Source organism: Bos indicus, chromosome 18 (genome assembly GCF_029378745.1).
Source record: "Bos indicus isolate NIAB-ARS_2022 breed Sahiwal x Tharparkar chromosome 18, NIAB-ARS_B.indTharparkar_mat_pri_1.0, whole genome shotgun sequence".
Lineage (NCBI taxonomy): Eukaryota > Metazoa > Chordata > Mammalia > Artiodactyla > Bovidae > Bos > Bos indicus.
The window spans coordinates 40,468,673-40,493,043 of record NC_091777.1 but is presented as its reverse complement, the minus strand read 5'-3'; the positions used below and the strand labels follow the sequence as shown (position 1 = coordinate 40,493,043).

At 40.2% G+C, this 24,371-nt stretch overlaps 1 protein-coding gene across 1 annotated transcript in view; it reads right to left on the bottom strand.

Moving 5' to 3' along the window:
* HYDIN (HYDIN axonemal central pair apparatus protein) overlaps nucleotides 1–24,371 on the bottom strand; it is a 345,392-nt gene that overhangs the window by 255,292 nt on the left and 65,729 nt on the right. Inside the window, 2 exon segments of the mRNA XM_070770879.1 lie at nucleotides 3,693–3,876; nucleotides 11,543–11,744. Coding sequence (XP_070626980.1) covers nucleotides 3,693–3,876; nucleotides 11,543–11,744 — 386 coding nt within the window.

Below are 24,371 nucleotides of genomic sequence, written 5' to 3'. Positions count from 1 at the left end.
TGTAAAGTTTAAAAATAAAATAAAAAAAAAACAGAATAAAAAAAAAAGAAATAGAAAATGATACAAATAAGTAGAAAAGTATCCTGTATTCATGGACTAGAAGAAATAACATTGTTAAAAAGGCCACATTATCCAAAACAATCTACAGACTTAATATAATCCCTATTAAAATACCCATGACATTTCTCAAAGAACTAGAAAAGTAAACCTAAAACTTACTTGGGACCACAAAAGACCCCAAATAACCAAAGCGATCTCAAGAAAAAGGAACAAAGCTCAAAGTATCACACTCCCTGACTTCAGACCATACTAAAAAGCTAAACAAAAGAGTGTGGTACCAGCACATAGATCAATAACACTGAATAGAAAGCAGACATATAGATCAATGAAACAGAATAGAGAGCCCAGATAAAAACCCACACACCTACAGTCAATTAATCTATGGCAATCTAATTCCACCAACAGACAAACAGATAAAGAAGATGTGGTGTGTGGCGTGTAATACAGTTCAGTTCAGTCCCACAGTAGTGTCTGACTCTTTGCGACCCCACAGACTGCAGCACACCAGGCTTCCCTATCCATCACCAACACCGGAGTTTACTCAAACTCATGTCCACCGAGTCGGTGATGCCATCCAACCATCTCATCCTGTCGTCCCCTTCTCCTCCTGCCTTCAGTCTTTCCCAGCATCAGGGTCTTTTCCAATGAGTCAGTTCTTTGCATCAGGTGACCAAAGTATTGGAGCTTCAGCTTCAATCCTTCCAATGAATATTCAGGACTGATTTCCTTTAGGATGGACTGATTTGCTCTCCTTGCAGTCCAAGGGACTCTCAAGAGTCTTCTCCAACACCACAGTTCAAAAACATCAATTTTCAGCACTTAGTTTTCTTTATGGTACAGCTCTCACACCCATACACGACTACTGAAAAAACCATAGCTTTGACTAGACAAACCTTTGTAGGCAAAGTAATATCTCTGCTTTTTAATATGCTGTCTAGGTTGGTCATAGCTTTTCTTCCAAGGAGCAAGTATCTTTTAATTTCCTGGCTGCAGTCACCATCTGCAGTGATTTTGGAGCCCAAGAAAATAAAGTCTGTCATGGTTTTCATTGTTTCCCCATCTATTTGCCATGAAGTGATGGGACTGGATGCAATGATCTTAGTTTTTTGAATGTTGAGTTTTAAGCCAGCTTTTTCACTCTCCTCTCTCACTTTCATCAAGAGGTTCTTTAGCTCCTCTTTGTTTTCTGCTGTAAGGGTGGTGTCACCTGAGTATCTGAGGTTATTGATATTTCTCGTGGTAATATTGATTCCAGCTTGTGTTTCATCCAGTCTGGCATTTCGCATGATGTACTCTGCATATAAGTTAAATAAGCAGGGTGACAATACACAGGCTTGATGCACTCCTTTCCCAATTTGGAACCAGACTGTTACTCCACATCTGGTTCTAACTGTTGCTTCTTGACTTACATACAGATTTCTCAGGAGACAGGTCAGGTGGTCTGGTATTCCCATCTCTTTCAGAATTTTCCAGTTTATTGTGATGCACACAGTCAAAGGCTTTAGCATAGCCAATGAAGCAGAAGTAGATGTTTTTCTGGAATTCTCTTGCTTTTTCTGTGATCCAACAGTTGTTGGCAATCTGATCTCTGGTTCCTCTACCTTTTCTAAATCCAGCTTGAACATCTGGAAGTTCACGGTTCACATACTGTTGAAGCCTAGCTTGGAGAATTTTCAGCATTACTTTGCTAGCGTGTGAGATGAATGCAATTGTGCAGTAGTTTGAACATTCTTCAGAGAAGGCGATGGCACCCACTCCAGTACTCTTGCCTGGAAAATCCCATGGACGGAGGAGCCTGGTAGGCTGTAGTTAATGGGGTCGCTAAGAGTCGGACACAACTGAAGTGACTTAGCAGCAGCAGTTGAACATTCTTTGGCATTGGCTCAAACAGTAAAGCATCTGCCTGCAATGAGGGAGACCCAGGAAATGCGGATTTCCTGGGTCAGGAAGATCCCCTGGAGAAGGAAATGGCAATCCACTCCAGCACTCTTGCCTGGAAAATCCCATGGATGGAGGAGACTGATAGGCTACAGTCCATGAGGTCGCAAAGAGTCAGACACGACTGAGCGACTTCACTTTCACTTTCTCTGGAATTGGAATGAAAACTGACCTTTTCCAGTCCCGTGGCCACTGCTGAGTCTTCCAAATTTGCTGGCATGTTGAGTGCAGCACTTTCACAGCATCATCTTTCAGGATATGAAACAGCTCAACTGGAATTCCACCACTTCCACTAGCTTTGTTCGTAGTGACGCTTTCTAAGGCCCACTTGACTTCACATTCCAGGATGTCTGGCTCCAGGTGAGTGATCACACCATCGTGATTATCTTTTTTGTACAGTTCTTCTGTGTATTCCTGCCACCTCTTCTTAATATCTTCTGCTTCTCTTAGGTCCACACCATTTCTGTCCTTTATTGTGCCCATCTTTGCATGAAATGTTCCCTTGGTATCTGTAATTTTCTTGAAGAGATCTCTAGTGTTTCCCATTCTGTTTTCCTCAGCCATAAAAAGGAATGAAATTCTGCCATTTGCAACAAGTAGATAGACCAAGAAAGTATTATGATTAGTGAAATAAGTCGGATGGGGATGACAAATACTATGTTATCACTTACATGTGGAACCTGAAAAATAAAACAAATATATACAGCAACATAGAAACAGACTCACAGGTATAGAAAACAAATTAGTGGATACCAGTAGGAAGAGGGAGTGGAGAGGCGCAAGATAGGGGTATGGAATTAAGAGATACAAACTACTGTGTATAAAAAAGATAAGGAACAAGGATATATTGCACAGCACAGGGAATTATAGTCATTATTTATAATAACTTTAAATGGAGTACCATCTATAGAAATATCAATTCACTACATTGCATACCTTAAAAAAAAAGAGAATTTAGTCTGTGGAATCAGACAGATTCTGTTCTAACTCTAGCTCAGGTCTCAGTAGTTAGACAGTGAGGTCAAGGACAATGTCTGTTTTGTTCATCAATGCCCAGTACGCAGTGCCTGGTACAGAACATGCAGTCAATAAGTATTTATTGAGTGAATTAAGGACAAAACAGTTTTCCACTCAAATGATTTTTCCCACCAGAGGACATCTGACATCTGGATGGAGATTTGGTTCTTGCAACTAGCATCCAATGGGTAAAAGTCAGAGCTGCTATTAAAATATCCTGCAGTATACAGGACAAAGAATTATCCAGCCCCAAATGTCAATAGTGAAGACGTTGAGTGAGGCCAATCAGGGATAAATTTCTAACTACTAACACTAATTGCTTGACCTTGAGTAAGTTATCCAATTTCTCTAACTCTTAATTTCCTCATCTATAGAATGGGAGACTAATTATAGCTGATAATAATATATATATATATATATATATATAAATGAGATAAAGTAGGTATCATGTATGAAGTGCTTATCAGCAACTGGGGCATAGAGTGTGACCTCTATAAATGTCACCTCTGAGTGTTCTAACCATTAACCACTGGCACATAATGACAATGAGGTCCCTCAGATGGAATCTTTACGCTCTTGGATCACACCGTTATCAATCTCAGAGTGAGTACTCACATCACATTAAGCCCTCTTCCCCACTACATTTATTGCAAGGTTTATTGTATTTATTTGCTTACCAGAGGCTCAATAGTGAAAATGGTATTCAAGAAGAGCATGCTGTCTGCCTGAACCAGCTTTCTCTGATTCTCAAAAGTTCGGGAGAGAATGGAAAGACGTTGTCGGAGAGAAGAATCAATAATGCACTCCTCAAGAAACTCATCAGTCTCACTCTTTTCCTTTTTGCTAAGATCATCACAGACCCTAAAAAAAAAAAGAAGAAGAAACATGAGATTTATGAGGTACTTCCATGAAGTAAAGGGCTCCCCTCCAGCCCATCCTCTTGTGAATAGTCTCACCCATGACCTTGGGGTGTCCTTCCTTGCCTGAGACTGTAATATACCAGTTGAGAGACCTTATACCTTATCCTCTCAAGAACTTCAGTTTGTTTCCTTCAAGAAGTACCCCAGGCTTCCTATCCTACTCAATGCTCATATGCTTACTCCTGAGCCCTTACAGATATTTGCACAAATATTTTCCTCTAGGTAATTGTGTTTTCCAGGATGCTTTTTCAATATTTAACATCTACCCTGCCTCTCATACTTCAAGGGAAATTTTTTGTTTCTTCTAAACTTGCTTAGCTTGAAATCTTTCCTAGCCATTATTACCTACAGAATCTGGAGCCAGCAAAGACTAGGTTTTGATACTAATTCCACTCTCTATTTATTCACTCTGTGACTTCAGGAGTTACTTAAACCCTCTAAGCCTCAGTGCCATCATCAACAAAATGGAAAGAATAGGAGATCCTCCATCATAAAAATATGTTGAGAATTAAATATGATCAGGGACATGGGGTAATTCTTGGAACAAAGCAGTTGCTCAAGAAATGCCAGTTTTCTCCCTATATGAACCCCAGGCAGTTGCCAAGCTATCAAGTTATAAAATACTCAGACTTTAAGTGGAGACACATCCTTTCTCTTTCTCTCTCTCTCTAGATCTTCACATCCCTTGTGATAAGTCAGAAAAGCAGCCTTCACGACCGTCTATTCATTACTGAAGGTATGCTCACATAACTCCTTGTGTCTGTGACTTCATCTGAAGGCTGAATTTCAAGCCCTGCCAGGATACATGACCATTTTCCCATCATTTTTCTGGTATTACCAGTGGTGAGAGACATTATTTAGTAATGTGAATACTGAGTGAGAAGCTAGGGTGACTTAAATCCAGTCCCAGCCCCAATTATTTTGTAACTGACTTCATGCAAACCATATGCTCAGCAATGTCAAATAACTCTTTCTAAAATAACTTCAGTGTTCAGGGTCCTTTGGTCACACAGCATAAAGAAGTCGAAGAAGTGGGTTCAGTGTGTTCTGGTCCCAGTGAAGAAAGCATCGTGTGCTCCCTTTTTCTTGCTTGATGGGACACAAGGTAACCAAAGCAGCCATCGTGCTATACTGCTGGGCAGGTCAAGGCAAATTAAAGGCAGCTCAGTCCACAGGAAGAGAGGAAATCATGTATTCCTCCATGTGGAATTTATTAATACATATCTATGAGTTCGTCAAGGCTGTATATTGTCACCCTGTTTATTTAACTTATATGCAGAGTACATCATGAGGAACACTGGACTAGAAGAAACACAAGCTGGAATCAAGATTGCTGGGAGAAATATCAATAACCTCAGATATGCAGATGACACCACCCTATGGCAGAAAGTGAAGAGGAACTCAAAAGCCTCTTGATGAAAGTGAAAGTGGAGAGTGAAAAAGTTGGCTTAAAGCTCAACATTCAGAAAACGAAGATCATGGCATCCGGTCCCACCACTTCATGGGAAATAGATGGGGAAACAGTGGAAACAGTGTCAGACTTTATTTTTCTGGGCTCCAAAATCACTGCAGATGGTGACTGCAGCCATGAAATTAAAAGACGCTTACTCCTTGGAAGGAAAGTTATGACCAACCTAGACAGCATATTAAAAAGCAGAGATATTACTTTGCCAACAAAGGTTCATCTAGTCAAGGCTATGGTTTTTCCTGTGGTCATGTATGGATGTGAGAGTTGGACTGTGAAGAAGGCTGAGCGCCAAAGAATTGATGCTTTTGAACTGTGGTATTGGAGAAGACTCTTGAGAGTCCCTTGGACTGCAAGGAGATCCAACCAGTCCATCCTAAAGGAGATCAGTCCTGGGATTTCTTTGGAAGGAATGATGCTGAAGCTGAAACTCCAGTACTTTGGCCACCTCATGCGAAGAGTTGACTCATTGGAAAAGACTCTGATGCTGGGAGGGATTAGGGGCAGGAGGAGAAGGGGACGACAGAGGATGAGATGGCTGGATGGCATCACTGACTCGATGGACGTGAGTCTGAGTGAACTCTGGGAGTTGGTGATGGACAGGGAGGCCTGGCGTGCTGCGATTCATGGGGTCGCAAAGAGTCGGACACGACTGAGCGACTGATCTGATCTGATCTGATCTGATTCCTTAGGAACAAATCCTAAAGAAACAATCATGAATGTAAATAAAGAGCAACAAAGAGGTTCACCAAAGTGCTTGTAATAACACAAAAAATGTGGGTAAATTTGATGTACCAGATCGAAGTATTGGTTAACAAATAATGGGACTCATATATATTACATTTATATATGAGGGTTAATGGGAGTGAGGTGTGGGGATAAAACGCCTTGTGTGGACCAAAGACGATAATGCTTTATGAATTGAGGAGGATGATGAACTCAACCCTTACACCAGGAAACAAAGGAGGACAACACAAAAATGCTGCTTTTCTCCCATACTGCTGGGACTCTTGAGTCAGTGACCACTGTATAATGAGAAGTGGCGGGGTGGGGGGGCGGTGGTGAGGACACCAGCTGTCATCCTGTCTGCCATCTATACAGAATTACAGCCATGGCTGAATGTAAGAAGGGAATGTGTCATACCACTGTGAGCTGGGTTGACTCCAACAAGGACTTCTATATACCTCAGTCTATTGTTATGCCATCTTGTCTGGCTGATACTCATTGGCTCCTGCACTCAGAGGTGTTCTGTTTTTCAGATGAAGATGCCTCTCATCACAGAATGTAACAATACACTAGCCTTCTCTTTCAGTAAAATCATGGATTTAACCCATTTTGCAAATGGTCTGGTAGCCCAACATCCATCACCTTCAGGCATCAACTACGGTTCAGTCAGCGGACTATACTCAGTGGGGAGTACAGTGTGTCTCAAGCACAGTAGTGTTGAACCAGTGCTGCCCTCTCATCTTGGGTTCCTAGAGACCTGCACCTGACGCTTTGCAGCATCCCAAGAGGTGGTAATTGAATGCCGAGATTAAAAACTAAGAACCTCAGCCATCATGGCTGGCAGAAACATTCCCCTCCACACCTGGTATGGAAAGGATGGAGCCATCCAACTTCAAATGGACTGTGTCATACTGGACAGAGAGTATTAATAACTCTGTGATGCCTGTCATAAATGAAGTACTAGAGGTCCTCTTCCTGTTTACCAAGTACCACTCAAGTCTTTAGGTTCTTATATGACTAGGAAAGGGAGTGTTGTGCTAGGTCGTTTCAGTCGTGTCTGACTGTGTGACCCCATGGACTGTAGCCCTCCAGGCTCCTCTGTCCATGGGATTCTCCAGGCAAGAATACTGGAGTGGGTTGTCATTTCCTTCTCCCGGGGATCCTCCTGACTCAGGATCGAACCGGAGTCTCTTATGTCTAATCTGCATTGGCAGGCGGGTTCTTTATCACTGGCGCCACCTGGAAGAGCTCCCCAACACAACTGAGATTAAATTTATCACTACCTGGGTGGTAGGCTGAAAGCTAAAATACAACTGATTTATTTAGAGAAATGTGTCATCTCCAACACTGTAATGCTTTGTAACACATCCATGCTAATCACTTTCGGGGTGGGGGGCTCCCCTGAGGATTCTGTGTTCTTGTACACAGTGAATCCAGAACCAGAGCAGCTGTTATTGAGAGAATGGCCATGACCTTGACGGATAAATGGGGAGCAGAAATCCTCAAAAGCCCATGCTGTGTCTCTGGAAATAATAAACTGTGATGAGAATGAGGATGGAAGTATCTTGTAGGATATTTTATAATCCCTAAGGCCAAGATAGAGGAAGTAAGGAGGAATGAATTCAGTCTCAATTTTTGAAGGGATTAATTTTATGTAACTCCTAGAAAAATGTCAGAAAAGAGAGAGAACCAAAATATCATTTTCAAAGGTTCTTATATCTGATTCCTAATGTTCAAAAAAATGGGAAAAAAAAAAAGTTCAGAACTTCTTCCTAGGGGAAATGATATCACCATTGTCAGAGTCTGGAGCCTGAGATTAGCTTGAGGTCCCCAAATCTGAATGTGTGTCCTAAGGTTCATACAAACATGTTTTGGAAGGCAGAGAGGAAGACTTCCTTTGTAGAATGAAAGTGATAAATTCCCAGAAAGGTAGAGGGCTCAGATGTGCCTTTGCTCAGGCACAGCATCAAGATGCTGGAAAGAAACTATGATGGCTGGAATAGGACCTTGAAGACGTCCATAATACTAAAGGGATTAGAATTCTCGAAGTGATCATGCAGCAAGTTTCAGCCCCTTAGATGAATGCCTTGGGATGAGTTTTAAGCCATAACTCAAAAGCAGTGAGAAGACTCTTGAATTCACCTAAAATCTACACTGAAGTTTTAAAATCTTAAGTCACTGGGATGCTGCAAAGGGAAACGTGAGTCTCCTAAAGTATGCCTAAGGCCCATTTAGACCACCTGTGTTGCAAGTTCAGGACAGAAGTCAAGCTTTCTCTCTACACCTTAACTACAGAGGTTACTGAAGGAAGAGGAGAAAAAAGAGCTCGCTCACCACTAGCAGTAGCAGAGAAACATAAAGAGATTATTCCAGGGATTCTTGCACTGGTCTTCCTGGGGAGCTCAAGAGAGAATTTATGCCAGAAGCTAAAGATCTCACTCCTGTTTCTTCAGTTCAGTTCAGTTGTTCAGTCGTGTCCGACTCTTTGCGACCCCATGAATCGCAGCACACCAGGCCTCCCTGTCCATCACCAACTCCTGGAGTTCACTCAGACTCACATCCATCGAGTCAGTGATGCCATCCAGCCATCTCATCCTCTGTCATCCCCTTCTTCTCCTGCCCCCAATCCCTCCCAGCATCAGAGTCTTTTCCAATGAGTCAACTCTTTGCATGAGGTGGCCAAAGTACTGGAGTTTCAGCTTTAGTATCATTCCTTCCAAAGAAATCCCAGGGCTGATCTCCTTCAGAATGGACTGGATTTCCTTGAAGTCCAAGGGACTCTGAAGAGTCTTCTCTGACACCACAGTCAAAAGCATCAATTCTTTGGTGCTCAGCCTTCTTCACAGTCCAACTCTCACATCCATACATGACCACAGGAAAAACCATAGCCTTGACTAGATGGACCTTTCCTGTTTCTTAGGGACAAGCAAACCTTGGCCCATAAGCAAACTATCCAAGAACATTCTGCTTGATCTGCTGCTGATGTGAGCCTAAGAGACAAGCTAAGGGTTTGTTACACAGAGGAGGAGAGGATCTACACTCACAGCAAGAGTACAGCCATCCATGAAAGGGGCACCTATCCAAAGATATGAACTAGACGTTCAGTAAAGAATAGCCTCTTTCTTTGCTTTTTGAGATGATGGGCATTTTGTTGCCCATTAGTCTAGGACAAGAGTCCATGGCTAATAATATGAAACTTGGTGGCATGCTTGGGAATGTATCAAGGAACAAGAGAGGCATGGGAGAGAAGAGATACCTGGTCAAATAAGAGATAAGGCCTCTTACCCTAAGAGAAGGGTAGGAAGAGGGGATGGGGCAGAAAATTCAATCCATTCTTCACTAAGACCAACCAATCCAGTTTGTAGCAATATGAGTTATGTTGCTGTGTGTCACCCACAGACAGCAAAACATTTTTATTTAGCCATCTGAAGCCACTTTTCAAGTTCATCGTTTAAGGGAGGGGTATGATCCACGATGATAAATTTGGGCTTCCAATTGTGATTGTTAAAATGCTCTATTATATTGTTTCCTTGCTACAAAAAAAGCAAACAAATAAACAAAACAAACAAACAAATGAACAAAAACAGCCAGGAGGATCTAACAGAAAGAGCAAGGGAGACAATGCAAAAGAAAAGGAAGAATAAGCCTCAAAGGTAATATTACAGATAGGGCCATGAGTGTTTGCGGGGACAAGAAGTGTGGGGGAGGGTAGAAATGTCCATTCACGTGTGGTTAAAATTTTAATCTCTTCGAATTTCTGGCAGCAATTGGTTTGAATTTTTCCTGAGTTTCACTATTGAATAACTTCCTTACATATCTTTTGGACATAGGCATGGCATCAGTCACGTCCTATACATTTGGTCAAACACAAAGACATAGTTGAAATTAAAGCTGCCTTTCCCTCTGATGATTTTCCCTGGTGGCCCAGACAGTCTGCAAAGAATCTGCCTGCAATGCAGGAGACCCAGGTTTGATCCCTGAGTTGGGAAGATCCCCTGGAGAAGGGAATGGCAACCCACTCCAGTATTCTTGCCTAGAGAATCCCATGGACAGAGAAACCTGGTGGGCTACAGTCCATGGGGTCGCAAAGAGTCGGACATGACTGAGCCACCAACTAACACTTCTTCTCTGATAGTGCATACTCTTTTCTCCCCAAAAGATTATGCCCACAGCACAAGGAGAGTACTGAAACACTACTTTACTGCTGTTTCTGCCTTTGTACCTGCTCTGTTTTTTATCTTTGAACATACCTGGACCATTCTGATTGTTGGTACATACATGTCAGCTGAAGAATCAGGACCGATGAAGCAATGGACAAGAGGTCTCCTCTTGCCTTTTTAAACTACTGGTGTTTCTATGCTGTGAGGCAACATGAAGTTTTTAGGCAGGAAAGGCTTTTCTTTTCTCACTTTTAAAGGTGGCACAGTGGCAATGCAGTGATTAAAGCTCATTGTCTGGATGACAAAGCCTCTGGTCCGCGGTGTCCTATCACTGTCACCGCTCCTTCTGATTCAATTAGGGACAGCTCGCTGGGGGATTTCTGCCTGGTCTCCGCAGACCTAAGACTTTTTATTTTTATCACATACTAACTTGGTGTTGAACAGAGCTTTGAAGCTTCTTGGGCCTAATCTTTAATGAAAATGGAGAGGCAAATAAAAAAGATTGAAATAAATTCCAATGAAAGCAGCAAAAGTGGTAATTCAGGGAGGATGGGGGAAGCTAAAATTGCAAATGGAGTTTAAAAGAGTCAATGATAGATTCAGTAAAAAAGAGAAATACTAAAAATTTAACAGTGATGAGATTAATTAAAAGTTTGGCTTTCCATTTTGTTAATTTTCTCCACTGCCTGAAGTATCATTTTAAAAAGCAGCAGATTAAAATACAAGAAACCTCTATAAGTTATACAGTTAGTGAGGATTGAGCAATGCTACTAAAACTGAAATTATTAAAGCCATTATATCTAAGCCTTCATTTCCCCCATTCTTTGTCTTTTCTGAAAGTTTCTTTTCACTGGGAAAAAAGTAGTCCACAATGATCCCAATCCAAAAGAGATTACTTTTAGAAACCCTATAAAAACTGATTGATCTGGTTAGGGTATAAAAAGAAATAAAGACATGTAGATTTGTTTTGAGAGAATAGTGAAGAATGATGTATTTGGTCTTTAAAATTCAGGAAACCAGCTACTGATAAATTATTAACATAAGCAGGATAAGATTAACTGAGGACAGACGATGTGTTTCACATAGTTCAGTCTGGGTTCTTTAAATGAAACAAGGGGCATTGTATACTGGACCCAAATGATAATACATCTGACATTGCTTGAGTTGGTTAGAAACTTACCACAAAAGCCAAAGAATTTTCATAACTAAGTTTCATGTTCCTTCAAATTATATGGGTAGTGATTTTTCTTACAAACCTGTACTTTTCTTGGTCTTCCTCTTCCTGGGTAGCAAATATCTTCCACTGGAAATGGGCAATGATGCTACTGTGGTTGTGAATAGTTACAGTTCGCTGATTGGCCAGAGATATGTAAGTTTTCTCAAGGATCAAGGAATTCTTGTCCAACCTTATGTTCATGTCTACGGCAGCTCCATAGAGAGATATAAACACTTTTTCACCTAGAATATTAACAAAGTATAAATGCACTTTTAGATTTATTCTAGAACTATGCTACTAAGCTATTTTCCCCCATGGTGAAGTCAGGGAATACTGCACAAGCATTACACACTTCATTCTCCCCTCTTCCCTGTCAGTCAGAGATAAGACGTGATCAGAAATCTGAATTGTTATGTTTGGTACAATTACAGAGAAATAAACTATCTTTCTTGATTACTGTAAAAAGAATACATAAAATATGAATTGTGGTAAGTGCTACCAATTTTACTTCTTTGTAATAGTTTAAAATCCAACAACCTGACCATGAGGGCACCTGAGTTCTAGAATTATAACTATTAGCCTCATCTTTATTCCAAGCATAAACTGGATTTCTTAAATTAACTGCACCAAGTACATCTGGGAAGAGCTGCTCAGCATGAGAGGATCTAAGTCCAAACAAAGGGGACCAGAAAGGCAGCATTAATAACTTCATTAACAGAAAACTGACTATTTAAAAGGAACCATATTTCCAACAACAGTAATTATAACAAAACAAAAATGAAATGAAACATACATGCACATACATACATACTTATGCCTGGACAGTGATTACATGAAAAAGAAAAAATAGAAAGACAAAAGTATTGGTTAAAACTTTAAATGTTTTAATGTTAAGAACACCTTTATTCAGCATAGTAATTTAAGTTTGATTTCATTCAGGATGCATCAACTGCCTTGACTCTAGGAATATGAAAGTCCTTGGGCTTCCAAGAAGACACAAGTTACAGACTTTTATTTTATCTGATCTCTGCAATGTCACAGCAAGTACCTTACTCCGACATCAAGGTAGAAAAAGGAAATCCTTAAATATCATGAATGTCTGTTGATCTATGCTGCTACCATTTTAATTAGAACTCAGAAGGTCTAATCACTTGGACTTTTTTTTAGCAAATATTTCTGCTACATTCACAACTATATGAACTGAACAGGTATTTAGTAAACTGATAGCCCTTTATATAGTGCAAACGTTTTTTAGGCCCTATTACTTTGACCACATCAAAACATTTCCCAAAGTTTAAAGAAAAAGTTAAGTATCTAGGCATTTGCCTCTAAAATGTTACATTTTTATTTAAAAAATATATACATGAGGTTAAAAATTTAAGTACTAAACAGCACATACCATGAGAAGAACACATCTTCTCCTCCTTCACTCAACCCTAGGCCTGCTTTTTAGAGGAAAGAACTGCTAATATTTTCATGTACTTCCTTTCCAAAAAAGATATGCATTCTTGTCAACTTTTAAGCTTTTTGATGAGTTAAATTTAACTGATGACTGGAAACTTGTTGCTTTAATTTGCATACTCTTAATTATGGATCACAATAAACTGTGGAAAATTCTGAAAGAGATGAGACTACCAGACCACCTGACCTGCCTCTTTGTAGGTCAGGAAGCAACAGTTAGAACTGGACATGGAACAACAGACTGGTTCCAAATAGGAAAAGGAGTACGTCAAGGCTGTATATAGTCACCCTACTTATTTAACTTATATGCAGAGTACATCATGAGAAACGCTGGGCTGGATGAAGCACAAGCTGGAATCAAGATTGCTGAGAGAAGTATCAATAACCTCAGATATGCAGGTGACATCACTCTTATGGCAGAACGCAAAGAACTAAAGAGCCTTTGATGAAAGTCAGAGAGTGAAAAAGTTGACTTAAAACTCAACATTCAGAAAACTAAGATCATGGCATCTGATCCCATCACTTCATGGCAATTAGATGGGGAAACAGTGGAAACAGTGGCTGACTTTACTTTGGGGGGCTCCAAAATCACTGCAGATGGTGATTTCAGCCATGAAATTAAAAGACACTTACTCCTTGGAAGGAAAGTTATGACCAACCTACACAGCATATTAAAAAGCAGAGGTATTACTTTGCCAACAAAGGTCTGTCTAGTCAAGGCTATGGTTTTTCCCATGGTCATGTATGGATGTGAGAGTTGGACTGTGAAGAAAGCTGAGCGCTGTAGAATTGATGCTTTTGAACTGTGGTGTTGGAGAAGACTCTTGAGAGTCCCTTGGACTGCGAGATCCAACCAGTCCATCCTAAAGGAGATCAGTCCTGGGAGGGACTGATGTTGAAGCTGAAACTCCAATACTTTGGCCACCTGATGCGAAGAACTGACTCATTTGAAAAGACCCTGATGCTGGGAAAGATTGAGGGCAGGAGAAGAAGAGGATGACAGAGGATGAGATGGTTGGATAGCATCACCGACTCAATGGGCATGGGTTTGGGTGGACTCCAGGAGTTGGTAATGAACAGGGAGGCCTGGTGTGCTGTGGTTCATGGGGTCACAAAGAGTCAGACACGACTAAGCAACTGAATAACTAATTATAGATGATGTTGAATGCCTTTTCATGTATTAATTGATTTCATACTAATTGATTTCATCATTCTTTCATCATTCATCAAAGAAGATATCATTCTGAAGGTGGCAAGAGACATAGAAATCCAAGTCCTAGGCCTATCGAAGGGAGAGGTTAACACACAAAAAAAGTATTATGGTGGAACTGCCTATGTCTTTTAGAGGACTTTTAACCTTGATTTTGGTTGTTAGGAACTGGTTTTGTCCTCAGAAACCTGGACAAAAGAACTCATTTCTCTTTAGAGTAAGGTACCTGATCCAATGTTTCAAATTGTTCAACATTTTTTTTAAAAAGCCAAACATAACCAGACATGCAAAGAAGCAATGCTTTGTAAGTTAAAAACAGCATACACAACAAAAATGGAAGCAGACTCACAAAGAATCAAATACTAGAACCAGACTACAAAACTATCCTATGGCCCACTTTTAGAAATTTATCATATAGATAATTCAGAACAAGATGAAGAGTATTCCTTACAGTATTGTTTCTTATAACAAAGTGGAAAAAAACAGAGCATTCATCAAGAGAAGGCTGGTTAAAAAATCTGTGTTACACCTAAAAGTGGAATATTGTGCAGGGATTAAAAAGTACCTAGTGAAAAGAAAAGAGCTCCAAGATATACAGTTAAGTGGAAAAATCAAGGTTTAGAACAATATACATACTGGTTTGGCCAAAAGGAGTTTTTTTCATAACATATTACACAGAAAAACTCGAATGAACATTTTGGCCAACCCAATACTATGTTATTTTTGTGTAAGGTGGGAAAATAAGAATATGAATTCAAGTTTGCATCTATTTGTATAAAAACACTGGAAAGATAAACAAGAAACCAATAAAATGAAAGAAGGGTCAGGTGAATGTGGTAGGATGGAAATAGTACTTTTCAATATGCACTTCTCAAATATTGCTTTATTTTTTGGCTATCTGATTACATTACTCGTCCAAAACTCTGATGTAAAAAAAGGACTACAGGGCATCCAGGAAACATTTAAATGTGCTAGATAGTACTAGTAATAAGAAAAATATAAAAGAAAAAAAAGAAGATACCATTTCATAACCATTAGATTAACAAAAATCAAACCATTTGACAATGCTGTTTTGTGAGTATATTGACAAGTAGGTAGAAAAACAAGAATTTTCATACACTGCTGATAGAAATACAGATTGGTACAACCACTTGACCAATAAATTTCATATACAGTAAAGCTCAAGATGAGTCTGAGTAAAGTCCAGGAGTTGGTGATGGACGGGGAGGCGTGGAGTGCTGCAGTCCATGGGGTTGCAAAGAGTCGGACATGACTGAGCAACTGAACTGAAAGCTCAAGATACATTTGCCCTGTCACTCAGCAATCTCACTTCTAGTTATTTATCCCTAAGGATAATCTCACACAGCTGCATAAGACATATACAAAGACACTCATTGCAGCATTGTTTATAATAGCAAAAAACTAGGAAAATCCTAACATTCAATAGGAGTACAGATAAACTATAGTATTTTCACATGCTGGAGCATGCTGCATTAGCTAAAATGAATCAGAGCTATATATCTATGTGTTTAAATATTTAAAACATAATGTTGAAGGACTTCCCTGGTGGTCCAATGGCTAAGACTCCACACTCCCAATGTAGGGGGCCAGGGTTCAACCCCCGGTCAGGGAACTAAAGATCCCAGCATGCTGCAGCTAAGACTCAGCACAGCCAAATAAATTTAAAAAATATTTCAACAAGTGAAAAAACCCATAATATTGAATGAAAAAGTCAAGTTGGGAAATGGTATACACAATATAATTCCATTTACAAGAAGTTTGAGACTACTCAAGACAACGGTTTATGAATAAGTAATATGCAGGAATGGCATTAATATGCACCCAGTATGGCTCCTCTGAGGACTAAGACATGAGAATTAGATTAGAAAAGAATAACAGAGCAACTGCACATCTATAATCAGTTTAGTTATCTATAAAACATCTGAAAGAAAAGCATATGGCAAAATGTTGAGATATGTTAAATATAATGGCTGTTGATTACATTATTTCTGTGCTTTTCATTTATTTGAAATATTTCATTGTTTAAAAATCTAACTGAGGAAAAAGATTCCAGGGCTTACTTATTTCATCCAAATCTAGGCGTCAGACAGACTAATGTCATCAGTTTAAGTTGCTCACTGCAAAACGTTCCTTCCCAGAAATATAACAAAAGCCACTGTATTCTTTTCAAGAGCCATCTAATATTGATTTTTTTCACTACTATCTTCCAAAAGTCATCAGATCACAAAGTGAAGGAAGCAATAACTCTTGTCTTGCTTCCATAGCTGTTGAAGAACTTGCTATTCACATCTACTTTCATGAAGACAAGCGTAAATAGGGTCCCTCTCCCCAGCTAGACGATTGATAGGAAAGACGGCAAGGGTGTTAAGCCTGGGAGAATGGTTAAGGTTACTGTACCTCACCATCGGTATTTTTTGTGCCCTTGGAGTGCCTGTTACCACTATAGTTTCTTATCAGTTTCAGGGGTTGAATTCTGCAGTCACTGTAAATGAGGTTAGACAGAGTCATTTATTATGTTCTAGTAAAGACGTATTTTGTGGAAGGTCTCATTACTTCTTGCACATTTTGCTACTATCAATCAAGCAAAAACAAACAAGCAAAACTAATTTTGCCCCCAAAATGTGAAGCCAGCTATATCCACAATACATTTCATTCTGTGGTTTCAGTTACTTTCAGACAATGGAGGACAGTAAATAAATATGAGTGGAGCCATAGATTCTCTAGGGAACTAGCAAGTTGATGGAAAGAGTGTTTCTCATCTCCTGGTCACGGCAAGGTCAAATTCACTTCTCATGTGAACTGCTGAATCAAACATCTTCAGAAGTACTCCTTCTCTGAAGGGTTCAGAAAACAAATTATGCAACTTGATCTGGGCTTACCCAGCACACCAGTGTCAATGGCAATGCCAAAATCGGTATTCTTAATCTGCACAGAAGGCAGTGTGCAGATTATTATTAGTATTACAGTATACTATAATACTACAGTATTACAGTACTGTTTTTGCTGTTCAGTCACTCAGTTGTGTCCGACCCTTTGCGACCCCATGGACTGCAACACACGAGGCTTCCCTGTCCATTAACCATCTCATGGAGCTTGCTCAAACTCATGTCCGTCGAGTTGGTGATGCCATCCAACCATCTCATCTTCTGTCATCCCCTTCTCCTTCCGCCTTCAATCTTTCCCAGCATCAGGGTCTTTCCAAATGAGTCAGCTCTTCGCATCAGGTAGCCAAAGTATTAGAGCTTCAGCTTCAGCGTCAGTCCTTCCAATGAATACTTGAGATTGATTTCTTTTAGGATTGACTGGTTTGATCTCCTTGCAGTCCAAGGGACTCTCAAGAGTCTTCAACACCACAGTTCAAAAGCATCAATTCTTCAACACTCAGCCTTCTTTATGGTCCAACTTTCACATCCATACATAACTACTGGAAAATCCATAGCTTTGACTACATGGACCTTTGTTGGCAAAGTAATGTCTCTGCTTTTTAATATGCTGTCTAGGTTGGTCATAGCTTTTCTTCCACGGAGCAAGCATCTTTTAATTTCATGGCTGCAGTCACCATCTGCAGTGACTTTGGAATGCAAGAAAATAAAGTCTGTCACTGTTTCCATTGTGACCCCATCTATTTGCCACGAAGTGATGGGACCAGATGCCATGATCTTCGTTTTTTGAATGTTGAGTTTTAAGCCAGGTTTTTCACTCTCATCTTTCACCTTCATCAAAAGGCTCTTTAGTTTCTCTTGACTTTCTGCCATAAGCATGGTGTCATCTGTATGTCTGAGGTTACTGATATTTCTCCTGGCCATCTTGATTCAGCTTGTGCTTCATCCAGCCCGGCATTTTGCATGATGTACTTTGCACATAAGTTAAACAAGCAGGTGACAATATACAGCCTTGATGCACTGCTTTCCTGATTTGGAACCAGTCTGTTGTTCCATGTCTAGTTCTGTTGCTTCTTGACCTGCATACAGGCTTCTCAGGAGGCAGGTAAGGCGGTCTGGTATTCCCATCTCTTTAAGAATTTTCAAGTTTGTTGTGATCTAAGGAGATCCAACCAGTCCATTCTGAAGGAGGTCAGCCCTGGGATTTCTTTGGAAGGAATGATGCTAAAGCTGAAACTCCAGTACTTTGGCCACCTCATGCGAAGAGATGACTCATTGGAAAAGACTCTGATGTTGGGAGGGATTGGGGGCAGGAGGAGAAGGGGACGACAGAGGATGAGATGGCTGGATGGCATCACTGACTCGATGGACGTGAGTCTCAGTGAACTCTGGGAGTTGGTGATGGACAGGGAGGCCTGGCATGCTGCGATTCATGGGGTCGCAAAGAGTCGGACACGACTGAGCGACTGAACTGAACTGAACTGAACACAAAGGCTTTAGCATAGTCAATGAAGCAGAAGTAGATGTTTTTCTGGAATTCTCTTGTTTTTTCTAAGATTCAATGGATGTTGCAATTTGATCTGCAATTTAATACTATAGTATTATAGAAAGTATTATAGTATTATAGAAAATTTGCTGGCCTCAGAGGGAACCAAAGAGCTGGTTCAAGTTCAAACTTTACTTAGATGTACCGTCACTTAATGCCTCTGGGCCTCAGTTTGTTATTTGTTAGTTAAGTCATGTCTGACTCTTTTGTGACTCCACGGACTGTAGGTCACCAGGCTCCTTTCTCCATGGGCTTTCCCAGGCAAGAATACTGAAATGGGTTGCCATTTCCTTCTCCAGGGGCTCTTGCCAACCCAGGGAAACAACCCACACCTCCTACATTGGCCAGCAGATTCTTTACTACTGGGGCACCAGAGAAGCCCAGGCTTCAGTTTACTCACCTTTAAAAAGAAGAGAGTTACAGAGATGTTCTCTGTAAGCACTAACATCTAATGATTTGAGACTTTTCACTTGCTATGTAATTTTCAAAAACATTCCACTTATCTAAACAATCTCTAACCATCTAATCTCTGCCATTCCCTATTCTAAACTGTGGAATAAGAGGCAAAGAAAACAAAATTGTGACCAAAATATAGACAAAAAAATATTCCTAGGTCAAGGAATGTTTGCACTGATTCTAAAGCCATGTTAAAACATTTCTTTTTTTTGGTAACAGTAATGATGTTTTGCTAGATTTTGTAATTCTAATGGCACATGTTTATAATTCATTATAGTAATTGTACAACTGACACAAAGCTTATACAGGGAAATCTGCATGAGTATAGTCAGTTAGCAGGGTTTTTTATTTTTTATCTTTTTGGCCTAACCTGGCAGCATGCAGGAAATCTTATTTCCCTGACTAGAGTTCAAATCCAGGCCCCTTGCTGTGGAAGCTCAGTGTCCTAAACACTGGACCACCAGTGAATTCTGCATGGTTCTGTTAGGGGAAGCACACTGATTGAAACTGCCCACCTTGCCCAGGCACCATAGTAACCATTTGCATGAGTTGTTTTATGACAGAAGATCCTGATAAGGAATATGGAACTAATAAGCCACCACCAACTGGAAGAGTTCGGGAAAGGTCAAAAGGAGACACCGCGTGTCCGTCCACTTCCCAGAATCCCTCTCGCTAGCATCCATCTTGGCTGAGCGATGCACGCGCCACCAGGAAAGACTCTGAATTAGAATGATTGGCCAAAGACTACCCGGAATCTAGACCATCACCATAAAACCCGAGACTGCGAGCCACGCGGCAGAGCAGTTCTCCTGGGTTCCCTTACCCTACTGCTCTCCACATGGGTGCCCTTTCCCAATAAAATCTCTTGCTTTGTCAGCACATGTGTCTCCTTGGACAATTCATTTCTGAGTGTTAGACAAGAGCCCAGTTTCGGGCCCTGGAAGGGGTCCCCCTTCCTGCAACAGTTATATTCAGATGTATATTATTTAGCAGTTTTAACTGCAAGACAGCATATCACACTCAATTACTGTATCATAATTTGGTACTCATTTATTAGCTTTTAGGAGGAAAAAATAATTTCTTCATGGTTTATTAGAGTAAAATATATAACTGACCATAAAGCTGCTCTGTGAAGTATTAATATTATGATTGCTTATATATTTAATAATACATCATCACACCTTTGGGGAAAAGAGCCTATTTGCCAACTTCTGATCTTGAACTATCTCTACTTTAATAAAAGACATAACATTTTCAAAAATGCTGAATAAGTGCATTAGCTCTGTTTCCTATTTATGCCTAATGTCAGCTCTAAGTTATAGCAACATTACCAGGCATTAAAGAAAAAAACACTGCTATGCTCCTACTTCTAACGCTCATTCAAGTAACCAAAATCTTAGAACCTATGTCTTTTTTAAGCCTATTCTGAATACTGATATTTCTTTGAACCCTTAGATTATATAAAGTTTCTCAATACCCAGTTGAAAAGTGTGAAAGTTAAGCAATTATTTCTTTGCCTTCTGTGCATGTGTGCATGCATGCTCAATTGGGTCCGACTCTTTGCAAGCCCGTGGACTATAGCCCTCGAGGCCTTTCTGTCCATGAATTTTCCAGGCAAGAATACTGGACTGGGTTGCCACTTCCTACTGCAGCTATTTGTCTCCCAATAGTCAACATTTTCACCTCTCAGTTTTAATCAAATGATAGAATTGATTTACTAGTTGTTCTGGTTTTGTTTTAGTTTGGTTTTTGTTCTGTTTCACTGTTATTAATGTAGCCTTGAGAAACTGTACGCCTAATCTCTTCTGGAGGTTTGTAGTTTGTAAAAACCATCAAGTTACTTCATTTCTTTCTTAGTTTTTGACTATAATAAAAATATAACTAAATCACCCCTGGGGTACAATCAATTGCTTGAACAAACTTGATTTCACTATGGAAGGGCATGCACAGGAGGAAAGGAGGGGAGAGATATGATTCAGGAAAACGATAATGAGTAAAATATTAGATATTGGTGAAATTTACACTTGGCCGCCATAATTGCTAGAGCACTGGTTCAAGCTCTAGATGTCAAGAAAACAACATGTCCTAGCTGTATTTAATCGATAATTAAACCCAGTGGAGGACCAGCAATGGAAGGGCATAAACACAACTGTTAGAAAAGTGACTGAGTACTTCCTGCTGAGGAGTATCACTGCTTCTCCTTCTGGAACATTGTTTGAAGAAGTATGAAGAAAAAAATGATGCTAAATTTCCCTCCTCAAATCAATTCATACTTCAAACAGCTGCAGAAAGTTCAATCAGATGCTTATTTAGTGAGATGACAAGCCAATGTGATCAAGGCTGCTTGGAAAAGCTCTGTGATTAATTGTGTTTAGGTAGTCATTACTGTTTTTCACTAATGAAAGGTTATAAGTCCTGGTCATTGATAACCCACAATAAAGATGAAAGCATATTCTTAACAGCAGTTCTTTTCATGTAAGGAAAATGCTACAAGACAGTTTATCTCTGTCTGCAATCTTTAGAAAATGACTTTATTCAAAAATCAAAGCTGACACCAGAACCTCAGTGTACAGAAATCAACTTTCCTATGCATGACTAAATTTTAATATACAAATATTCACTTTCTTTAGCAAGGGACTATAAATGTAAGTATGTGTGTCAATCCAAATACTTGCATAAAAGTAAAACCCAGATTGAGGGCTGCTAGGAGAATGCACAGATAGCTCCATTTTAAAGTCAACAGATTAAGGGAGTAACAATGTGTACGTAGATAAGAGATTAAGGAGATGATCCACTATGGTGGAAAAAGCACTGCGAGAGAGTTGAGAGTCTGAGTTTGGGTTCTAACTGTGCTTCTGACTACTTATAGGAGTTACAGGCAAGCCACTTAATTTCTTAGGATGTCAGTATTCTATGTGCAAACAAAGCTAGGGACTAGATTAGATTCTCACTGAAGTCTTCTGTCAAGTTTTGATTCTACTGATGATGTATGGGCAATCTAACTACTGCATAAATACAGCTGCTTATAATGTGAAAAAAGACATACATGAGAGTCAGTTTTAAGCAACATATTAAACTAGAGATTGAAATAACTAAAATACTCAATAAAACATTTTTCAAACTACTTTAAAATTGATCACTAACCTGATAGGAAAATAAGAACATTAAAGCAAAATGAAGACTATCAGGAAATATTCTAGTGCCAAGGCTGTCTTTTGCCCTACCAGCCTTTGTTATCCTGTGAACTTCTGTTTGGCTTTGACTCTGTGGATCACAATAAACTGTGGGAAATTCTGAAAGAGATGGGAATACCAGACCACCTGACCTGCCTCTTGAGAAACCTGTATGCAGGTCAGAAAGCAACAGTTAGAACTGGACATGGAACAACAGACTGGTTCCAAATAGGAAAAGGAGTACATTAAGGCTGTATATTGTCACCCTGCTTATTTAACTTATATGCAGAGTACATCTGGAGAAGGCAATGGCAACCCACTCCAGTACTCTTGCCTGGAAAATCCCATGGATGGAGGAGCCTGGTAGGCTGCAGTCCATGGGGTCGCTAAGGGTCAGACACGACTGAGCGACTTCACTTTCACTTTTCACTTTCACGCATTGGAGAAGGAAAGTGCAACCCACTCCAGTGTTCTTGCCTGGAGAATCCCACGGACGGGGGAGCCTGGTGGGCTGCCGTCTATGGGGTCGCACAGAGTCGGATACGACTGAAGTGACTTAGCAGCAGCAGCAGCAGCAGAGTACATCATGAGAAATGCTGGGCTGGAAGAAGCACAAGCTGGAATCAAGATTGCTGGGAGAAATATCAATAATCTCAGATAGGCACATTTTATTTTGGGGGGGCTCCAAAATCACTACAGATGCTGATTGCAGCCATGAAATTAAAAGACGCTTACTCCTTGGAAGGAAAGTTATGACCAACCTCGACAGCATATTGAAAAGCAGAGATATTACTTTGCCAACAAAGGTCCATCTAGTCAAGGCTATGGTTTTTCCAGTAGTCATGTATGAATGTGAGAGTTGGACTGTGAAGAAAGCTGAGCACCAAAGAATTGATGCTTTTGAACTATGGTGCTGGGGAAGACTCTTGCAAGTCCCTTGGACTGCAAGGAGATCCAACCAGTCCATCCTAAAGGAGATCAGTCCTGGGTGTTCATTGGAAGGACTGATGCTAAGGCTGAAACTCCAATACTTTGACCACCTCATGCGAAGAGTTGACTCATTGGAAAAGCCCCTGATGCTGGGAGGGATTGGGGGCAGGAGGAGAAGGAGATGACAGAGGATGAGATGGCTGGATGGCGTCACCGACTCGATGCACATGAGCTTCGGTGAACTCCGGGAGATGGTGATGGACAGGGAGGCCTGGCATGCTGCGATTCATGGGGTCATAAAGAGTCAGACACGACTGAGCAACTGAACTGAACTGAACTGAACTTCTGTTTTTAACTATCACATTGGATGTCTAGGACAGGACATAAAGTCCAGGACCTGCCCAAAGTGATGATGCTAAATCCAAAAATTATAAAACACAAAGATGCATAAGATATGAGATCCATAACATACTACCACAGAACAAGGCACCTTGACATTAAATATATCAAATTGAAGGAATATAAGAAATGGCAGGTGCAAGAGGGACTTTGTTAACCTCCCCTGAAGCAGATAATAAGATCCCCTATGTGAGAGGTGCCTTTCAATACCAGGTAGAAAGAAGTATGTTTACCTTCAAATACAGAAGGATACCAAGAGGAATCTGAATCAGCAGGCCTTACTGTCTCCCTCAATTTACTATGCTTAGTTCAAACGCTGTTTGGTCCTATCACATTTTCCCACAACTTTCCGCCCTCAAGGGCAAACCTAGCATAAAGAAATTCAGATTTTACTACTTCTTCAGATCATTTCTTCATGAAGGCTCAAGTAGGTTGCAAGTGAAAGTTGCTGAGTTGTGTCCGACTCTTTGCAACCCCATGGATATACATATACAGTCCATGGAACTCTCTAGGCCAGTATACTGGAGTGGTGGCCTTTCCCTTCTCCAGGGGATGTTCCCAAATCAGGGATCGAACCCTGGTCTCCCTCATTGCAGGTGAATTCTTTACCAGCTGCTCACATATCACATAAAACTTATATTAAAAACATTTTTATGTTCTTCTCTTGTTAATCTGTCCTTTGTTACAGGGGCCACATCTTAAAAAACAAAACAGAGGATAAAAGACATTTTTCCTCCTCTACCAGATACCATTATGGAAAACCATAAGAAACAGTAAACAACAAAATAAAC